The following is an 18590-nucleotide window of genomic DNA, read 5'->3' on the forward strand; positions in this document are numbered from 1 at the left end:
CCCCTCCCAGGGACGGTATGAGAGAGCCCCAGTAAGCCAGTGACTCAGCCCCTGTAACAGGGTTAGAGGCAGAGAATCCCAGTGGAAAGAGGGGAACCGGCCAGGCAGAGACAGCAAGGGCGGTTCTTTGCTCCAGAGCCTTTCCGTTCACCTTCCCACTCCTGGGCCAGACTACACTCAATAATATGACCCACTGAAGAGACCCACTGATCATCTTTCGTCCATTTAGTTTCAATAGAATTAAGATGATCTTAGTGCTAAGATGCTTTTGGGAAACCCAGTCCAGGGTGTTATGCCATGCCTTGTTGAGTTTCCTTTACTACACTCACGTTGTCATAGCCTACCTTGCTCATTCGACCTGCAGGGTCCATAATTTTTAGATAGCCGACATCCAACATTGAGTAGTTTGACTAGTTCAATTCTACCTTTGCTGTTTTGAATATTACAACTGTTTTGTGATAAAGCATACAGATTTGTTTCATCTCGGGCGACTGGGACCGTCATACGTGCACGAGCGGCGCGCGCAATATGAGAGCGCGCGTGGAGGCGGTCCGGCTTCTTCAGTTTTCTGTAATCGTTTTTCGGTTGCTACCTTCAGTTAAATAGCAAGGACACGAGTGCGAGCAGACGGCCGAGTGTGTGGATATACTTTTCACCTGGGATTTTAATTCTAAATACAGCATCGACGGTCAGCTGCCAGGTAATATTTTTGCACGCATGTTACTGTCCATGGTATGTGTACAGAAACTAAGTAAATGTCCCGTGAAAGTGGCATTTTCCGATGAGGGGGTGTGGGACGTGCCTCCCTTTGTGCCTGAGCAGCTCAAAGCTTATTGTGGACACTTGAGAAACGTTGGATTCACACATTTCCAAGCTGTTCATTTGGCCCTCGCGTCGACTGGCCTTGACGAGCCCTTGATGCCATGTCGAAGAATCTCTAAAACGTGATGTACTCTGCATATTTTTCCGAGTTTTAAACGCGCAGGCCTCTTCATTTAAATTCCCCATGGCAGGACATGACACAGCGGGTGTTACTTTTTCCCTGCAGTGTTATTGATGTTTGTTATGCATTGTTTTTTTGACAGCCCTATTTGTGTCGCGGGCACATGCTATTTGTTTATTTTCTTTTCAGTCGACCGGGGGAGGCTTTCAAATTGTGTTGACCAATTGCTCAGCTGGGTCCGAAACAACGACAGAAGAAAGTGATACATTGTTGTGTCCTATTTATTGAGGCCCATAGTCAACATGCGCGTCATATTTGATGAATGTAACTATCAATTTTCAGAATTGGTATAATATCCCCAACGTTGCCAGCTCACACCTGTTTTGCAAGTTGATACATGTCTGGCGAGTGGATACACAAATAGCGTTGATGTCCTTATCATAACACCCCCGGGAAAGATAGTGGTAAAGCACTACTAACCGGTTGCATCTTTCACCGTAACGTTAAATCCTATTCCCCAGGCTTTTATTCGAAACAATATAAACCGATATCACTGACCGTGACAGATTTAAAAAAATTACCTCACATTATTGTCATCAAAGCCTAAGGCGATATCTCAGTCATCTGATGCCCTTTGTCGAGGCACAGGCCTACTGTTCTAGTGTCTCTTTAGCCTACTGAACTCAACTCCCTGATTAGTTGAGTTTTATCGGCTAGTGCTCTTTCGGTCTATGTTCAATCAATCGATGTGGTCAACTACTCAAAAGGTTCATGTGGTGATATTGAATTAATTGTTTTACATACGACTTTGTCAAACGTATGTTTTACATACGATATTGTCAGTAGGCCTGTGACACTTGACTCTTCAAGTCAAGACATCTTAAAAGCATTGTTCTTTCATACTCCAAAAATGTGTAGGTGGTTTGTTAACACAGTAATATTGGATCTTCATGAATGAGTTTGAGATCTTAGTAGTTTGTCAAAATATTGATGAACCGCAAATAGCTTCACCACCTTGCCTTCAACACATTAACCAGAAAAGTGAAACTTACATAATTACCCTGTTGTGAAAATAATGTCTGCCTGCTAGGACAATCAAGTATTCGGTTGTACTCAACCACGCTGTGGAGGCAGGTAACTGCTGTTGTGTGGTTAGAGAGATGAGCCAGAAACTGGAGGGTTGCCAGTTTGTATCTGGGGTCCAGCGGAAAGTGAGCTGGCAACTGGTGTGTTGCTGGTATCAAATCAAATCCTAGATGCCATTGCCTGCTGTTGTGCCCTTGAGCAAGGCATTTAACCCCCACAACAACAGCACCCTGGGCGCCCAGTGTGGCAGCCCCCCACACCTCTCCCCCCCCCCCCCCCCCCCAAAAAAAACAAAAAAACCTGTATGTGTGTCTTTCGGAGGGGTTGGGTTAAAAGCGGAAATCAAATTTCGGTTGGACCTTGTGTGCAATTGATCAATACAGTCAATTGACCAAAGTACCTTGCTCAAGGGCACAATGGCATCTTAATCTTAACATGCAAAACAGCACAATGACTAATAAAATGATAGACTGTGCAACCTTGGAACCCTGGCAGTCCCCCCAAAGTAATTTATTTGAAAAGGCCTGGGAAGGCTAACATACCATTACACCACTCATTTATTTAGCATAGAAAACATAATGAAAGATAAAGCTGTGCTGTTTGGTGTCTGTTTGCCAGGGCCAGGATGTCCAGTGAGGTGCAGAGACCAGACGACAGCCCCAGCACCAGTGGGGGGAGCTCGGATATCGAACAAAGAGAATCATCAGTACCCCCAGAACAGGAGCGGGAACAAGCACAGCCCAAAAAGAAGGAGACCAAGATCTCCAGTAAAACAGCTGCCAAACTCTCAACCAGTGCCAAGAGGTAAACCTTGAATCTGGCTCAGTTCAGTGGTATTTAAGTGGGGCAGGTTTGAGCACCTTCCTATCCTCAGGGTGGTGAGTTACACTGAGTGTACAAAACATTAATAACACCATCCTAATATTGAGTTCTAACCCTTTTGCCCCCAGAACAGCCTCAATTCGACAGGGCATGGACTGTACAAGGTGTGGAAAGCATTCCACAGGGATGCTGGCCCATGTTGACACCAGTGCTTCCCACAGTTGTCAAGCTGGATGTCCTTTGGATGGTGGACCATTCTTGATACACCTAAGAAACTGTTGAGTGTGAAAAACCCAGCAACGTTGCATTTCTTGATGCACTCAAGCCGGTGTGCCTGGCACCTACTACCATACCCCGTTCAAAGGCACTTAAAATCTTTTGTCTTGCCCATTCACTGTCTGAATGGTACACAATCCATGTCTCAATTGTCTCAAGGCTTAAAAATCGTTCTTTAACCGGTCTCCTCCCCTTCATCTATGCTGATTGAAGTGTATTTAACAAGTGACATCAATAAGGGATCATAGCTTTCACCTGGATTTACCTGGTCAGTCTGTCATGGACAGAGCAGGTGTTCCTAACGTTTTGTAGGCTCATTGTATATAACACTAACCGGTCCAATGGACATTAGTATTATAGTAACACATGCTATTAATATATCCATTAGATTTAATCCATACAACATATGTAATGAAAGGTCACCCTGTTGCATCTATCGCATCATGATACTGTAATGCCTGTCATTCATCTGACAGGCAGATTACTATGATGACTATACCCCTGAGTCTTTCCTGGCCGTGTGATGATAAGAGCTGACCAGGAAGCAGTCTGGACTTGCCCTGGTTATCCTTGGTTATAGCATTTTCATAGCGCTTTCCTTAGCAAGGTCAGGTGGCCTGAGCCGTAACGATGATGACCATACTTTCATTCATCACACATATCTGTGTGGTTAGTGTTGTCACAAACAGCATTCCCACTTCCGCCCACCTAGTCTTGCCAGTGGAAACACAGATTGATGCGAGGTGATGATAGAATTATGCAACCAGCTGAGCCAGGGATTGGCTGAGACTACAGCGCTTTTTTATAACTACCCCTGATATTTGGAACATCTTCCTGATGTGTAGCACACTTTTATAAGACAGTCCGCTGTGCTCAAACCCAGGGTTTTAGTATTACGACCGCAACACTGGACACCACAGGTCTCTGTTGATTAAATGGGCTGCAGTTATGTCAGTGATGGTATAATGTGTTTCCATGGCGTTTTCCCCCATGCCTGGTTCAACACAAATGGATGTGACACAACATTATGACTGATGGGTTAAATTGCACTGTTGTGTGTGTGAATCATTACATGTCATCCTTTTTATACGGAGATGTTTATATGATGTTATTAACCCTTCCCTCCGCAGGTGACTGCTGCAGGGTTGAATTTGTAAGAGTAATTGAGAGATGTTGACATTTGTACAGGCCTATTGTAATAACACACACACGCTGATAAACAGAGGTTGCCTCATCATGTTTGTAATGTGCCCGATGCTGCTTCCTCATGGAAAAGTCAGTTTAACAACAGTATGGCACTGTGTGACACCATTAGAGTTGGGTGATATTTGGGGAGACCTCTTCTACGATATGCTAATCTAAATATCGTGATATCTGATATAATAGTTTTGCGCCGTTAATTACTAAATCATTCCAGACTGTATAATGTTTGTGCATATTTATAATATAGTGGCATTCTCATTAAATAACCATTTTTTTGGGGGGGGCTTTGTTAATTTATTTAGACATTTTAAACACATTGATACAGCCAAACTGATATAACTGCACAGTTTTCAAGTCTTGCACATCACAATATATCGTCAATGTCAAATATCACTATTTTCGATTGAATCATATATCGGCCCAACCCTAGACATAATAAGCCTACAATGGATTGCCTTGACATTTGGTAAATTGAGATTTTTATATGTTAACTCATGACTGCAATTTGTGGTCTGGTCTACCTGTATCATCATGTTCTGTGGATTTATTAACAACATGATATTTGTGCATTTCATTATCACATGGGGTCAAATGCATTCTGGGAGCTTTTTCAGTTATGTGATTCGAGATATTCATTGCCGCAAAGATTAAAACAGAGTATCATTGTTTTTCAGGATTCAGAAAGAACTTGCAGAAATTACACTCGACCCACCTCCAAACTGCAGGTAAGGAAAGATTGCTCTCTACCAGCATTTATGTTTATTCACCTTGCTCATGTTGTGGCCTTGGGATTTCAGGATATACTGTATTTCTGTTAAGGATGGTTGGTTCTAAGAATGAAGGATGGACTTCAGTCTTTCTGGTTTTACATAGGCGGTCAGGTATTACAGTGGTATATCCTTGTTATGATAAAGATGTTAATCATACACGTAAGAGTGATTTACGCTAGTACTTTTCACAACATTTCTATAGTTTGTTCTCTTCTACCTAACACAAGATGTAGGCCTACTTATCTAACCGTATAGGAAACGTACCATTTTAGATCATACAATTTCAGTTTAAAGTTTAAAAGAGAACATGTGATTTTAAAAAGTTTTGATTGTCACAAACAGACAATGGTTATTGTGTTCTGCTGCCTGTCCTTAAAGGGAGAGATATGGTGGCCAGCTAGCGAGTGGCAGACCGACCACGTGCATCAGCCGCTGAATGACAAAAGGCATCCCTGGGGGATGTTGTGCAGAGGCCTTATTAACTTAAAGAACACAAAGTGACGTTGTCATTGATTATCCTCCCCTGTTTATAACAGCACAGTAATTACCTCAGTCTCAGCATTCAAATGCAAATTACCAGAGAAAATGGAGGCCAGGCACAAGGCAACTGCTGCTTTTTGGCCATTTTAGATTGGTTGTGTTCATTTTATATGCACCTGATAAACGGCAAAGAGAGATGGCCCTGACTGACTCATCCAGTGCTAAACAGACAGTTGTATGTGTGGTACTGTGAACTTATCACTTTAACTGAGTTTCATGTAACACCCTTGCTGAAATGGTGAATATATATATAGGTAACCTTTTCATTCTAATTCAAAATGTAGTCACTGAAGGGTAAATGAGATATTGAGTATTGGCTCTTTACTCAAGGACTTCAAATAATTTGTTAAAATGGACTCTGAAAAATGAGGTTGTCACGTTGGAAATTATTTTGCTTGAGGCTACACAGGCAGAGTGATTAAAGGCGGCATAATTTTAAAGTAAAATAATCACTAACAGAAATGTACACAGCCATAAAAATAACTAGTTGTCTGGAAAACCATTAGGTGTTTTAAAGATTATCCTCTCTGTGTATCCCGGGGCTGCATATTCATGCTAATCCCATAACAACTAGGGCCGGGACGATACCAGTATAGCAATATGTTTTTCTGTACACAAAAATGAAAAAACGAAGCAGACCAGACTCTTTGGTCCTTTTTTAAAAACCTGCTGTATGTAAAATATTATGTGCTATAGCTTGAAAGTAAATACATGTGACTAAATGACAACATCATGTTTGTTTTCAACATCAGGGCTGTTTTCCTAAAGAAGTTAAATCCCATTTGTGTTTTGTTTCCTTGCCACGATACTAATGAGTATCGCGATACTGGTATCGTCCCAGCCCCAATAACAACTAAAATAAAATGGCTTTTATAACACATCCTAATTAAAAATGTTCTTCCACTGTTATAATGGTCTGATTAGGGTTATAGAATATGTATAACAGACAATTTCGATAATCCTTAAGTCTATTGATGCACCCGTGCGTAAGTAACAAAATACAAAAATCGGTCACTGTAAACTAGATATGTTTTTTTTATTTTTTTACATGGGCTGCGTCTCAATCCGCATCTGCCTATGTCGGTCTTCCGTATCTGCAGTACAGGGTGGCCGAGCTATAGCACTGTTTGTCAGACCATGAGGCATCCAGAAAATCAGTCTTCTCACGAAAGCGGTTTTGTTCTACGGAGGTTTGGTTCTATCATGGGACTTGTTTGACGCTAACCCATACAAATGAATGGAGGTAGTTTAGTGACAACAAAAATAAGGGGTTAAATATGTGTCAAACTAAAATATTTCCTGAGCTTTCTTATATCTCCTAGATATAGGACAGACACTTGAACCTTATTCTGTAAGATTTTTTTTACTGTCTTTTTTGCCATTTATGAATGTGTTATACAGTGCATTTCTATGGTTTATGGTAGTTAAGGCCAAATTCAATATATTATCAAATAATTTTTAGAGATATTTTTGGTGCCTAAAAGGTTCCTAAAATTACAAATCAAATAGCTAAATGATCCATGGTATGACCATCTTAAAATTATTCCATATTTAAGCTTAGTAGATCACTCCCACACACCCCTTTTTTAAAGTGAATGTCGATAAGGGCTAAAAAAAAAACATTTGCTTTGCATGAAAAAGAGGCTTGACAAAGTCAATGTCATCATTTATGCCTTATGCTCACTACCGACCAAGTTAGTCTCAAAGGTTATTCATTTTATTTCACACTGCAAGTGGTGTCACTGTCTATTGGCCCCTTCAGAAGACAGTGTGTGTTGTATTGAAAAGATCACCTCGCTCGGCACATTACACACAGAGCCGGGGCCGGCAGATTTATTTCCTCTCGTCGCTCACCCCACTGAGAGGCCTGCAGTCAGACATCCTCTTTGTTTAAGCAGGGGAGAGTCTCCCAGCCTTATCATCCTGTAAAAGAACATCTCTGGAGATGGCCTGCAAATTGAATCATGAGGTGATCGTAGAATGTTGAAAGTAATGGTTGATGTGTCGTTGGCTACTGTCTAATTACTTTCTAGTGCTCTGCTTTATAACAGTCCTAAGCATCCATGATATGACATTGTCTTTCATCAGTGCTGTTACTAAATATTTGTTAGAAATTGCATTTGTTCCAAGCGTTTTGGAGCCTGTTTTTTGTGTTTTTTCAGCATGTGAACACGAGGGCAGTAAGATGTCATTCCCAGCTCCAGTTTACTGTCATTATTGTGACAGCTCTCTCACCTTGTCATTGTCACTCATCAAACAATTTTTTTTATTTTTTAAATTTATTTAACCAGGTAGGCTAGTTGAGAACAAATTCTCATTTACAACTGCGACCTGGCCAAGATAAAGCAAAGCAGTGTGACACAGACAACAACAATGAGTTACACATGGAATAACATGGAATAAACAATGAACAAGCCAATAACACAAACAAGTCAATGACACAGTAGAAAAAAATTAAGTATATATACAGTGTGTCCAAAAAGCATGAGGAGGTAGGCAATAAATAGGCCATAGTAGCGAAGAATTACAATTTAGCAGATTAACACTGGAGTGATAAATGATGATGTGTGATGTGCAAGTAGAGATACTGGTGTGCAAAAGAGCAGAAAAGTAAATAAAAACAGTATGGGGATGAGAGAGGTAGATTCGGTGGGCTATTTACAGATGGACTATGTACAGCTGCAGTGATCGATTAGCTGCTCAAGATAGCTGATGTTTAAAGTTGGTGAGGGAAATATAAGTCTCCAGCTTCAGCTGCAATTCGTTCCAGTCACTGACAGCAGAGAACTGGAAGAAAAGGTGGCCAAATGAGGTGTTTGCTTTGGGGATGATCAGTGAGATATACCTGCTGGAACGTGTGCTACGGGTGGGTGTTGTTATCGTGACCAGTGAACTGAGATAAGACGGAACTTTACCTAGCATAGACTTATAGATGACCTGGAGCCAGTGGGTCTGGCGACGAATATGTAGCGAGGGCCAGCTGACTAGAGCATACAGGTCACAGTGGTGGGTGATATAAGGTGATTCGGTAACAAAACGGATAGCACTGTGATAGACTGCATCCAGTTTGCCGAGTAGAGTATTGGAAGCTATTTTGTAGATGACATCACCGAAGTCAGATCTGTAGGATAGTCAGTTTTACTAGGGTAAGTTTGGCGGCGTGAGTGAAGGAGGCTTTGTTGCGAAATAGAAAGCCGATTCTAGATTTGATTTTGGATTGGAGATGTTTGATATGAGTCTGGAAGGAGAGTTTACAGTCTAGCCAGGCACCTAGGTATTTATAGTTGTCCACATATTCTAGGTCAGAACCGTCCAGGGTGGTGATGTGAAACCAGTTTTTAACCAAATAGGCTTTGGGCATTGTGATTTCTCTAACTGTCAGATATTTCAAGTATTGCTGTAGATATTTCAAGTATTGCAAACAGCAATGTTTATGTGATGAAACAATGAAAGGGGTCTGGAACAGAATAGCATTTATTCTGACTGAATGTTGCCATTGATGTATAGCCTACTGTAGCACTGGACATGTCTCTCTTGAGGCCAGATGCACACTAATTTGGTTGATTAACACTGTCAGTCTTCAGCACAAATAGCTTCTGCTGGCCTCTGAATCCAAATGGCATAATGTAATGCCCTTAAGATGCCCAAACCAAACCGTGTCACTTTTTGATGATGTCAGGCAGACAGGCCCAATAGGAAGTGTCTGCACTCAGCAGGATTTATAACATGACATTGTTGATCAATAATACCCCCACTGATCTCCATCCCCCTTTAATCGATGAGATCATCTCCACTACTGTGACTGAGTGACTGCTGCTTATTACTGTTGCGTTGGGTCCCTCTGGGGTTCTGTGGGAGTGACAAACTCGGAGCCATTTTTCACAGGCTTTACCAGGGGACTTAATGTCTACAAGGCTACAGCAGTGAAGTTATCAATATTCATGAGGGGGAGGGAATGTACGCCACAGTCGCCTCTGTGAAATATACTTGATCATTGTCATTTGCGGCTGAACTTTCAAGAATTTCAGCGCATATATCCAAGATTCGTGAGAAAGACTCTGGAACAGAACATTTATTTGAAAACTAATTTGTGTAGATCGTTGATGGTTTACGACATTTGTTCTCATGCAGCCTGTTCATGACCTTCTGATAATGGTTGTTTCCCAGTGGTGCAAAATACTGTATGTTTACAGATTAGGGTTTAATAACGGGAACCAAGTTATCAGGATTTCCCATTCAAACCCAGTCCCATTTCCCGGGATAAATAACTGCGAGAAAGTGGTAAATTATAATGAATGAACAGCATGATGTGAAATAGAACTGTTAAATTATACAGAGTGGTTATGGATACAGAGTTTCTGTATCCCAATTTGCCCAGGCTAAAAATACAGATATTTCTGCCCATGTGCAAGATCATTTTCAATGTAGCCACTCCGCTTCCTACGTAGTTGCTGTGCTGGGTGCTCCGCTGCCGCTCCCCCCCCCCTTGATCGCCTTTGTCTGGTCACTGGTGTAGCCTACAAACTTCATGTTGTACACAACTGTCAGGATAGCGCGACACCAACAGTCAGGCTAGCCAGTTATCTGCTGAGTTGCATGCAGCTAGTTAGTCACTCCATGATATCGGCATAAACAAACTCGCCCATTGTCAGACTATTTTCACCGGTCCAGATACATGCTCGGCTGCCCAGAGGTGGAACGCAGCAAGACACCGACACGCAGTCTAATTAGCAATTTCATGTTATTTTTTCATCATCATAGTGAATATTGGCTAAGCTGCAGTGTTTCCTCTGCAAAAATGCGAAGTGGGGGGGAAATGTTGTGAGGGAATGTCCATATTATCAGGTATGCTATTAGCAAAAAGCATTATCACCATTATCACACAAAGTCACTCCCCAAACATTATTATTATTATTACCCGAGTTACATTTAGCATTCATGTGCTGAACTTTTTAAAATGGTGCAGTTCGCATATTTAGAAGTTGCAAAATACAAGTAGGAATGGAAGGCTGGGATCCCCCTCTATTTAACAAATGCCATTAAAGCTGCTGTTTTACCAGCTATTGCAAGAATTGTTGTGCATTGACTACTTGTCAAAATGCATGTTTCCCCATGTTCCCATAATTTTAATGTGCCTCGAGAGGAATATTTATCTTGCATAGAACACACAACAACAAGCCGACTAGGTAAATAGAAACCATTCTACTATGGGGTTGTCTGAAATGTTTTATTCATTACATTTTTTGTTTGCAGAGGACTGTTCTATCATGTTCAAAGTGCACCTCGGTAGAATCTTTTTTTCATGTTCCATATTTCTTTGCTGTGGCCTCAGCGCCACAGCTTAATGACTGCAGTGGAAACAATGCTAAACTCACCAGGAGGCAGACAGGAACTACAATATGGCAGCAGTTAAAGATTAGCCATCGTCACACACAGCGCTGATTGTTTTTTTCCAAAGTGTAGGGACTGCTTCCTGCTTGTGCAACTGCAATATCCGTTCTGACAGACAGAGAAGGTTATAGCCTTCATCATATATGTTTTCGAATGTTTGTTCAAATTGCAGCAGGGTTTTTATTTCAACTGTTCAGAAATATGAGGTAGAGACGGGCTACATCAACATGGATGTAAGAAGAGGGTGAGTAAAGAGCGAAACATCAAGAGAGGGGGTAGTGTGAGCAGCTACGTTAGAAAAATGAATATTTGCGTAAAATAACACATGCGCAAAACATGATCAGGCTCCTTAGCTTTGAGAAAGAGGGTTTGCTGGAGCGGGGCATGGGCGAAGACTCCGTATTCATAGCTACGGCCTAAAAGCTCATTTATGCTTGATCCGAAAATGTGGTCGGAGACGCCATATGGATGGTGTGACGCAATTGCGGAGCCTCCGAGGCATGCCAGAGGCCATTGAGCTCCTTACTGCATCGCTGTGCGCCCGGCCAAATGTTGTAACAATGCGAAGGGCTCCGTATAGCTCTGCATTGACATGGTTGGTTGGCGGGAGGTCCTGCAATAACACAAACTCACTTTCTTCACAACAGCTCTGCGCTGCTCTACGAAGCGCAAGAAGTATGAATGCCTGACTTCTGCATAGGACTTATCACCCTAAATGCTGCACGGCCAGACATCAGATGCAGCTCCTTTAAATTATATGCTTTCTCTGTTCTGCTATCTGCATGATCAATCGTCAATGCTCAGGGTAGGGACAGACCATGCGTCTCATACATAACCTGTTCTACAGTAAATATTAGAACTAATATCTGAATGTCTAATCTCCATCGGGCTTTTGGGGGTCACTTATTTTTTTATTGTAAAGATTAATAGCCTATCGTTGCTTTAAATCAGTGTGCATGCAAGCACTCTCTCTCTTCATCAATTCCATTCAAATGGAATCCAACATAAATAATCCTGTTCTCGATTGATATCTACAGTGAGCTCCAAAAGTATTGGGACAATAGCTGGGTTTCTTTCCAATTGGTGACAAGTTTTCATGCAAATATTCAAAAGAAAATCATAAAAGCAATATGTGCAATTTCTCACCAGAGATTTCCATCAAATTGACTTATTTCAGATTAAAGGCTGTGCATAGTGACGTAGTGCACATAAAAAAAAAAACATTTTACGGTGAAATTCCCATGTACCAAAAAATAATAATAATTGCATTTAACTTTGATGGTTTTCTCTAGAGGTGCGCTCTAGCCCCCCTCATCAATCTACACACAATACCCCATAATGACGAAGCAAAAAAAAAAACAATTTTGCAAGTGTGTGTGTGTATATAATATAAATAATCACTGCCAAATGTGCTTCAACAACGTACTGAGTAAAGGGGCAGAATACTTCTGTAAATGTGCAGGTTTTCATCAAGGATCGCTCTGTACTTAGCTCTGTTCATCTTTCCCTCGCTTGACTTGTCTCCCAGTCCCTGGCACTGAAAAACATCCCCGCAGCATTATGCTGCTGCCACCAGCAAGCTTTACTGTAGGGCTGGTGCCAGGTTTCCTCCAGATGTGACGCTTGGCATTCAGGCCAAGAGTTCAATCTTGGTTTCTTCAATCCAGTGAATCTGGTCTGAGAGGGTCTTTTAGGTGCCTTTTTGGCAAACTCCAAGCGGGCTGTTATCTGCCTTTTACGGAGGAGTGGCATCCGTCTGGCCACTCTACCATATAGGCTTGATTGGTGGAGTGCTGCAGAGATGGTTTTCCTTCTGGAAGGTTCTATCTGCACAGAGGAACTATGGAGCTCTGTCAGAGTGACAATCGGGTCCTTGGTCACCTCCCTGGCCTAGGCCCTTCTCCCCCGACTCCTCAGTTTGGCAGGGAGGCCAGCTCTAGGAAGAGTCTTGGTGGTTCCAAACATCTTCCATTTAAGAATGGTGGAGGCCACTGTGTTCTTGGGGACCTTCAATGCTGCAGACATTTTTTGGTACCCTTCCCCAGATCTGTGCCTCGAGGGGGGGGGGGGGGGGGGGGGGTGGAATGGAATATTTTATCAGTTTTAGTATAAGGCGCTAACATAAAAAAGTGAAGGGGTCTGAATAGTTTCCGAACGCACTATATAGACTACATGGTGAGATTATTATAGACAAAGGGGCAAGATAATTTTTATTTAACAAACCGCAGCCAAGCAGTGATCATCATGTCACCAGAATAAGACCCTAGACGTTTATTGGAAAGGATCATCAAGCTCATCACCTTGCACTTTCACCACCATGTGAAGTTCATCATAATTTATTTCATCAGCCATCAGTAGCCTAATAAATTGCATGCTTTCCCGACAAGTCGTAGTGGGAGTAACACACGTCATCGCATTACTCCAAGTTTACGTCGATATGAAGGTTTATATCAATTTTTGAGTAGAAAAGCATTTCCACCGACATTTGCCGCACAATTAATTTTACAGACACAAAAGATCTCACCTTGTCTAGCGTATTTGGTTTTGTCACTGAAAAATGTCATGACATATTATTATTTTTTTTACCTGGTGTACAAAAAGTGCTGTAGTTTCTAAATGGTTCACCCAATATGAATGAAAATACCCTCAAATTAAAGCTGACAGTCTGCATTTTAACCTCATAGTCATTGTTAATTTCAAATAGAGAGTGCTGGAGTAATGAGGCAAAGCAAAACAAAAATGTCACTCTTACAATACTTTGAGATCACTTTATATTCAGTGGCTTGGGAAAGTATTCACCTCCTTGGCATTTTCCTATGTTGTTGCCTTACAAGTCCATTGGGGTATGTCTCTATAAACTTGGCACATCTAGCCACTGGGATCAAATCAAAACTGCTCCAGCCTCTTCAAGTTGGATTTGTTCCGCTGGTGTACAGCAATCTTTAAGTCACACCACAGATTCTCTCAATTGGATTGAGGTCTGGGCTTTGACTAGGCCATTCCAAGACATTTAAATGTTTCCCCTTAAACCACTCAAGTGTTGCTTTAGCAGTATGCTTAGGGTAATTGTCCTGCTGGAAGGTGAACCTCCATCCCAGTCTCAAATCTCTGGAAGACTGAAACCGGTTTCCCTCAAGAATTTCCCTGTATTTAGGGCCATCCATTCCTTCAATTCTGACCAGTTTCCCAGTCCCTACTCATGAAAAACATCCCTACAACATGCTATCACCACCATGCTTCACTGTGGGGATGTGTTCTCAGGGTTGATGGGAGGTGTTGGGTTTGTGCCAGACATAGTGTTTTCCTTGATGGCCAAAAAGCTCAATTTTAGTCTCATCTGACCAGAGCACCTTTTTCCATATGTTTGGAGAGTCTCCCACATGCCTTTTGACACACACCAAACGTGTTTGCTTATTTTTTTCTTTAAGCAATGGCTTAAGCCCAGCTCTGTAGAGTGTATGCCTTAAAGTGGTCCTATGGACAGATACTCCAATCGCCGCTGTCGAGCTTTGCAGATCCTTTAAGGTTATCTTTGGTCTTTTTGTTGCCTCTGATTAATGCCCTGCTTGCCTGGTCTGTGAGTTTTGGTGGGTGGCCCTCTCTTGGCAGGTTTGTTGTGGTGCCATATTCTTTCCATTTTTTAAAATAATGGATTTAATGGTGCTCAGTGGAATGTTCAAAGTTTCATATTTTTTTATAACCCCACCCTGACCTGTTTGGAGAGCTCCTTGGGCTTTGTGGTGCCCCCTGCTTAGTGGTGTTGCAGACTCTGGGGCCTAATCTGTTCTGAAAGGTGTGTGTGTGTGTATTTATACTTAGATTGCACACAGGTGGACTTTAACTAATTATGTGACTTCTGAAGGTAGTTGTTTGCACCAGGTCTTATTTAGGGGCTTCATTTCAAATGGGGTGAATACATATGCAGGCACCTCTTTTTTTCTGTTTTTATTTTTTTTAACTTCACCAATTTGGACTATTTTGTGTATGTCCATGAAATACAAATAAAATCCATTTAAATTACAGGTTGTAATTTTGCAAGGCACTGTATATGATGTCCTAGCCTGCCTCTTTTAGGCAATACATTCAATGGAGTATTAGCTCTCCAATGGCTTCTCCTTAGCTCTTGTGGAGCCCCAGGAAAAGCTAGACTAGAATAGCTTGTTGGACATTTGTTTTGTGCAGTTCTAATGGATCATTCGAAGAGGGATGCAGGCTTGCTCTTATTTGCTGAAAGTTAAATACAGCAGCCAAAATAACTTCTGGGGAGTTTGAAAGGAGAACGAGCACTCTTGATGGCGATAGGCTTTAGCGGTTATTTCTTCATAACCATTCTATGTTTGTGAAGAGAAGCGAACGCCGTCTGCATCTTAGTCATTGTTCAAGCATGTCATTACAATGATGATGATGAGGGGAGAACCAAGCGTATTTCATTTAACTGTTGAGAGCGACGAAGGAATAAAGGAACAATTGAGCGTGAAAGAGAAGGTAATACAGCGTTAGGGGAAATATTATGAAAGGTAGGCTAATGCATCAGCCTACAAATGATCAGTGCTTGACTTGGGCTGGAGCTGTACGGAGCAATGTACACGCACCTGTCATTTTTGGGGGAATTGCATACCAGCTCCTCTTTAAAACAAAGTATCCTATCGCTGGCCCAGATTCACACATCGAGGCTAATCAAAGTGGAATGACGGCGGGATCTGCATTGAATAGCAATGGAGAATGGACATTCCTTTCTGATTCTGCTTTGTTCAAGTTTATTTGCTGCTTGTCTGTGAATATCTGGGTGACAGTGGGCTGTTTTGAGATTGCGCCGATTGAAAATGCGCCGACATAAATGCACATGCGCTGCTCCAAATGATCAAATGAGGGTTTGTAAGGTCATCAAAATTTGTTCCAGAATGTTTTGTTAATGTAATTCCTCAAGGCACACGTTTAAATATTATCAATCACTCACTTAAAAATTTACATATCAACCATCATTGGAATGACCCTTCAGTGCGTGTCTGTGTGTATGCCAGTGCGAGGGGGCCGTTTCCCAAGGATAGAGATTTCAGCAGCAGGTATAAAATGACAGACAACAGACATACTACATAACTTGTAGCCAATTTAAAACATAACTGCTATCTCGCTAGTTAACTAACTAAGCTTTATTGTCATTGTTCCCTTTCCACAGGCACTGTGGATAGCCTAAAATAAATCTGCTGGAATTGCCCTCTATTTAACAGTAGCCATATAATTGCGACAAATAATGTGCATCTATCTCCCCTGAAACATGAATATTTTAGCCGAATATAAACATGTCTAGTTAGATGACAAAGGTATTGGTTTGTAATGTTGAAATAGTGGCAACCATCCTCCAGGATAGCTACTGGGTGTGCAGGCTTTTGTTCAAGCCCTGGCCTAACCGCCACATTGACTGCTCAACATGATCTTGATAAGTAGACTTGGGTGGTTCAGGGCTGAATCAAAAGCCAAGCCTGCACACCCAGGAGCTCTCCAGAAGAAAGGTTGACCACGTGTTGACAACTTGACTGACAGTGGAGTTCTACTTTGTGGGGGGTTAAGCGCCTTGATCATGGGCACAACGGCAGGATATGGTAGGTCTACATGGGATCAGACACGGCAGCCTTCCAGTCAATAATGCTTACTTTTTCATGTAGGCTATAGTAATGGAAATTTGGTTAAAAGTGTATAAACCCTTAACAGAGAACAATCGGAGGTCTCAATAGCATAATGTCATTTTGTGATTTTAGATGAGAAACGTCTAATGGACCAACTTGGGAAAAGACAGCGCCTGCATTCTTTCATCCCAGTCAAGCACGGCTAATTATACAAATTGTAAATGGACCCTATTATATTTCAAAATCAAAATCCTTTTAGTGTAAAACTGGCATGTCCTGATGGCCCAACATCCGTAGGATTACAACATAAACATCAATGATCAAATTCCCTATCATAATGTCTGGGTTTGGTTTTTACAATGTGGGTGTGGCCTGTTGTGTATTGGTGGTTTAGTGATAAACATCCATGGCATTACAACATAAACACATCGCTGATCAGTTTCACTATCATAACCAATGTCTGGGGTGGGATTTGTTTTATTTTATTTTGGGGTTTCTGCGTGCATGTCTTCCACCAGCATTACGTGTTCTCTCCCAGCTTCATGGTTCGAACGAGGTGCATAGTTCCAGTCCATATAATACAGTACAATAATACAGTACAGTAATACAGTCCAAGATTACTGGAGCTTGTTTAATTTATTTACCCAAGAGAGCAAACATCTATGGGCTTTTCTGTTTTTCTGTCGTGCGATAGCCTATCATATGTATACCTATTGGATAACGGCACAATCATTGGTGCTTTTTGGGGTTAGGGCTCCTAAAATGTGTTTAATGTAGAGCTCATCATCTGGCTCAGGTAGCATCAGGTTTGAATTTTCATGCTTTAAGCTTTAATCAAATCCAGACATATTTATATGCTTTATAATGACACTTCTGATTTTGGCGGGAAATTCCGGGTTACTTGGGAGAAAAGTGATTTAATCTTGGGATGGAACATTTTGTAAAATACAGGGAACATATTAAACCCTAGTACGAATACAGGATCTTAATTTGATCAGTCTTTTGTTGCTGAGAATTGATTTACATAAACGAACACATGGTTATATTAACAGTATTGCACTTTTCATGTAGCCTACTTTTGGCCAGCTAATAGCCTAACCACTCATCAAGCAACATTATGTACTAAAAGTTAAAATCCTTTTGCAGCAGGATTATTTTGCTGTGACAATATAGGTCAAACTGAGATCCTACACTTGTACATGCAGTACATGATTTCAAATGTTTCACCTCATCTGCTATTGACAATAGTATAGCATCTGTTGAACTAGGCATGTTCTAATGAAGTGGGGTCATTTTGTTTTGTGACTAAAGGTAGCATGCTCTGTTCCAGACCTCAGACATCATCTCACGTTAATGTATCCTTATTGCCCTTCACCAAGGCACTTGTTTGAAAACTAACTCCGCCTGCCTTGATTCATGCGTATCATTGGATTCTCAATGTCCTCGTTTGTGCAGCGCTTCCCACAAACATTTGTCCCAAATGTTATTAATGTTTTCTAGGGGACACCAAGTGTAACACATCACGTGGCCACTCTATGGTGAAGTCTAGCCATTACACAATTGGTTCACCGAAGCTGTTCAGGACATTGAGACGGACAGGATGGTAATCCACAGTAAGCAAACAGTGAAATCTTGACAAAGGAACAAATAACTCCAAAGTAAAGAGTTGCTCTTCGATTCCATTACCATTTTGGCAGGGATACCATCTCAAAGTTGAATGGGTTTCAACGAATTACAAACAATAGACCGTTCGTTCCAAGAGGAATTAGGCTCTATTTTACCATCTCAGTTATTTCTATTGTACAGACACAAATATACAATGTGTTCATCATAATCGACAGAGATTTCTGGTGGTGACAACTTGTAAATTAAGTGTCATTATTAGATGAGTAATAACCTGAGAATGTATGTAAATGAATAATAACTTCTGCCATG

The 18590-nt window shown here is 41.4% G+C and overlaps 1 protein-coding gene across 2 annotated transcripts in view; it reads left to right on the plus strand.

Annotated features, from left to right (window-relative positions):
- The first annotated feature begins 335 nt into the window (after positions 1-335).
- Positions 336-18590, plus strand: part of LOC110488020 (ubiquitin-conjugating enzyme E2 E2) — a 31260-nt gene continuing 13005 nt past the window's right edge. Inside the window, exons 1-3 of one of the 2 annotated variants that reach the window (XM_021559979.3) lie at positions 336-700; positions 2648-2833; positions 5005-5055. In XM_021559979.3, coding sequence (XP_021415654.1) covers positions 2655-2833; positions 5005-5055 — 230 coding nt within the window. In that variant the 5' untranslated portion in view covers positions 336-700; positions 2648-2654. Of the gene's footprint in view, positions 701-2647; positions 2834-5004; positions 5056-11023; positions 11276-18590 lie in introns of those variants that run through there. The other variant, XM_021559985.3, reaches the window with a different exon arrangement.

Source organism: Oncorhynchus mykiss, chromosome 2 (genome assembly GCF_057628025.1).
Source record: "Oncorhynchus mykiss isolate SJ-2025 chromosome 2, ASM5762802v1, whole genome shotgun sequence".
Classification (NCBI taxonomy): Eukaryota; Metazoa; Chordata; class Actinopteri; order Salmoniformes; family Salmonidae; genus Oncorhynchus; species Oncorhynchus mykiss.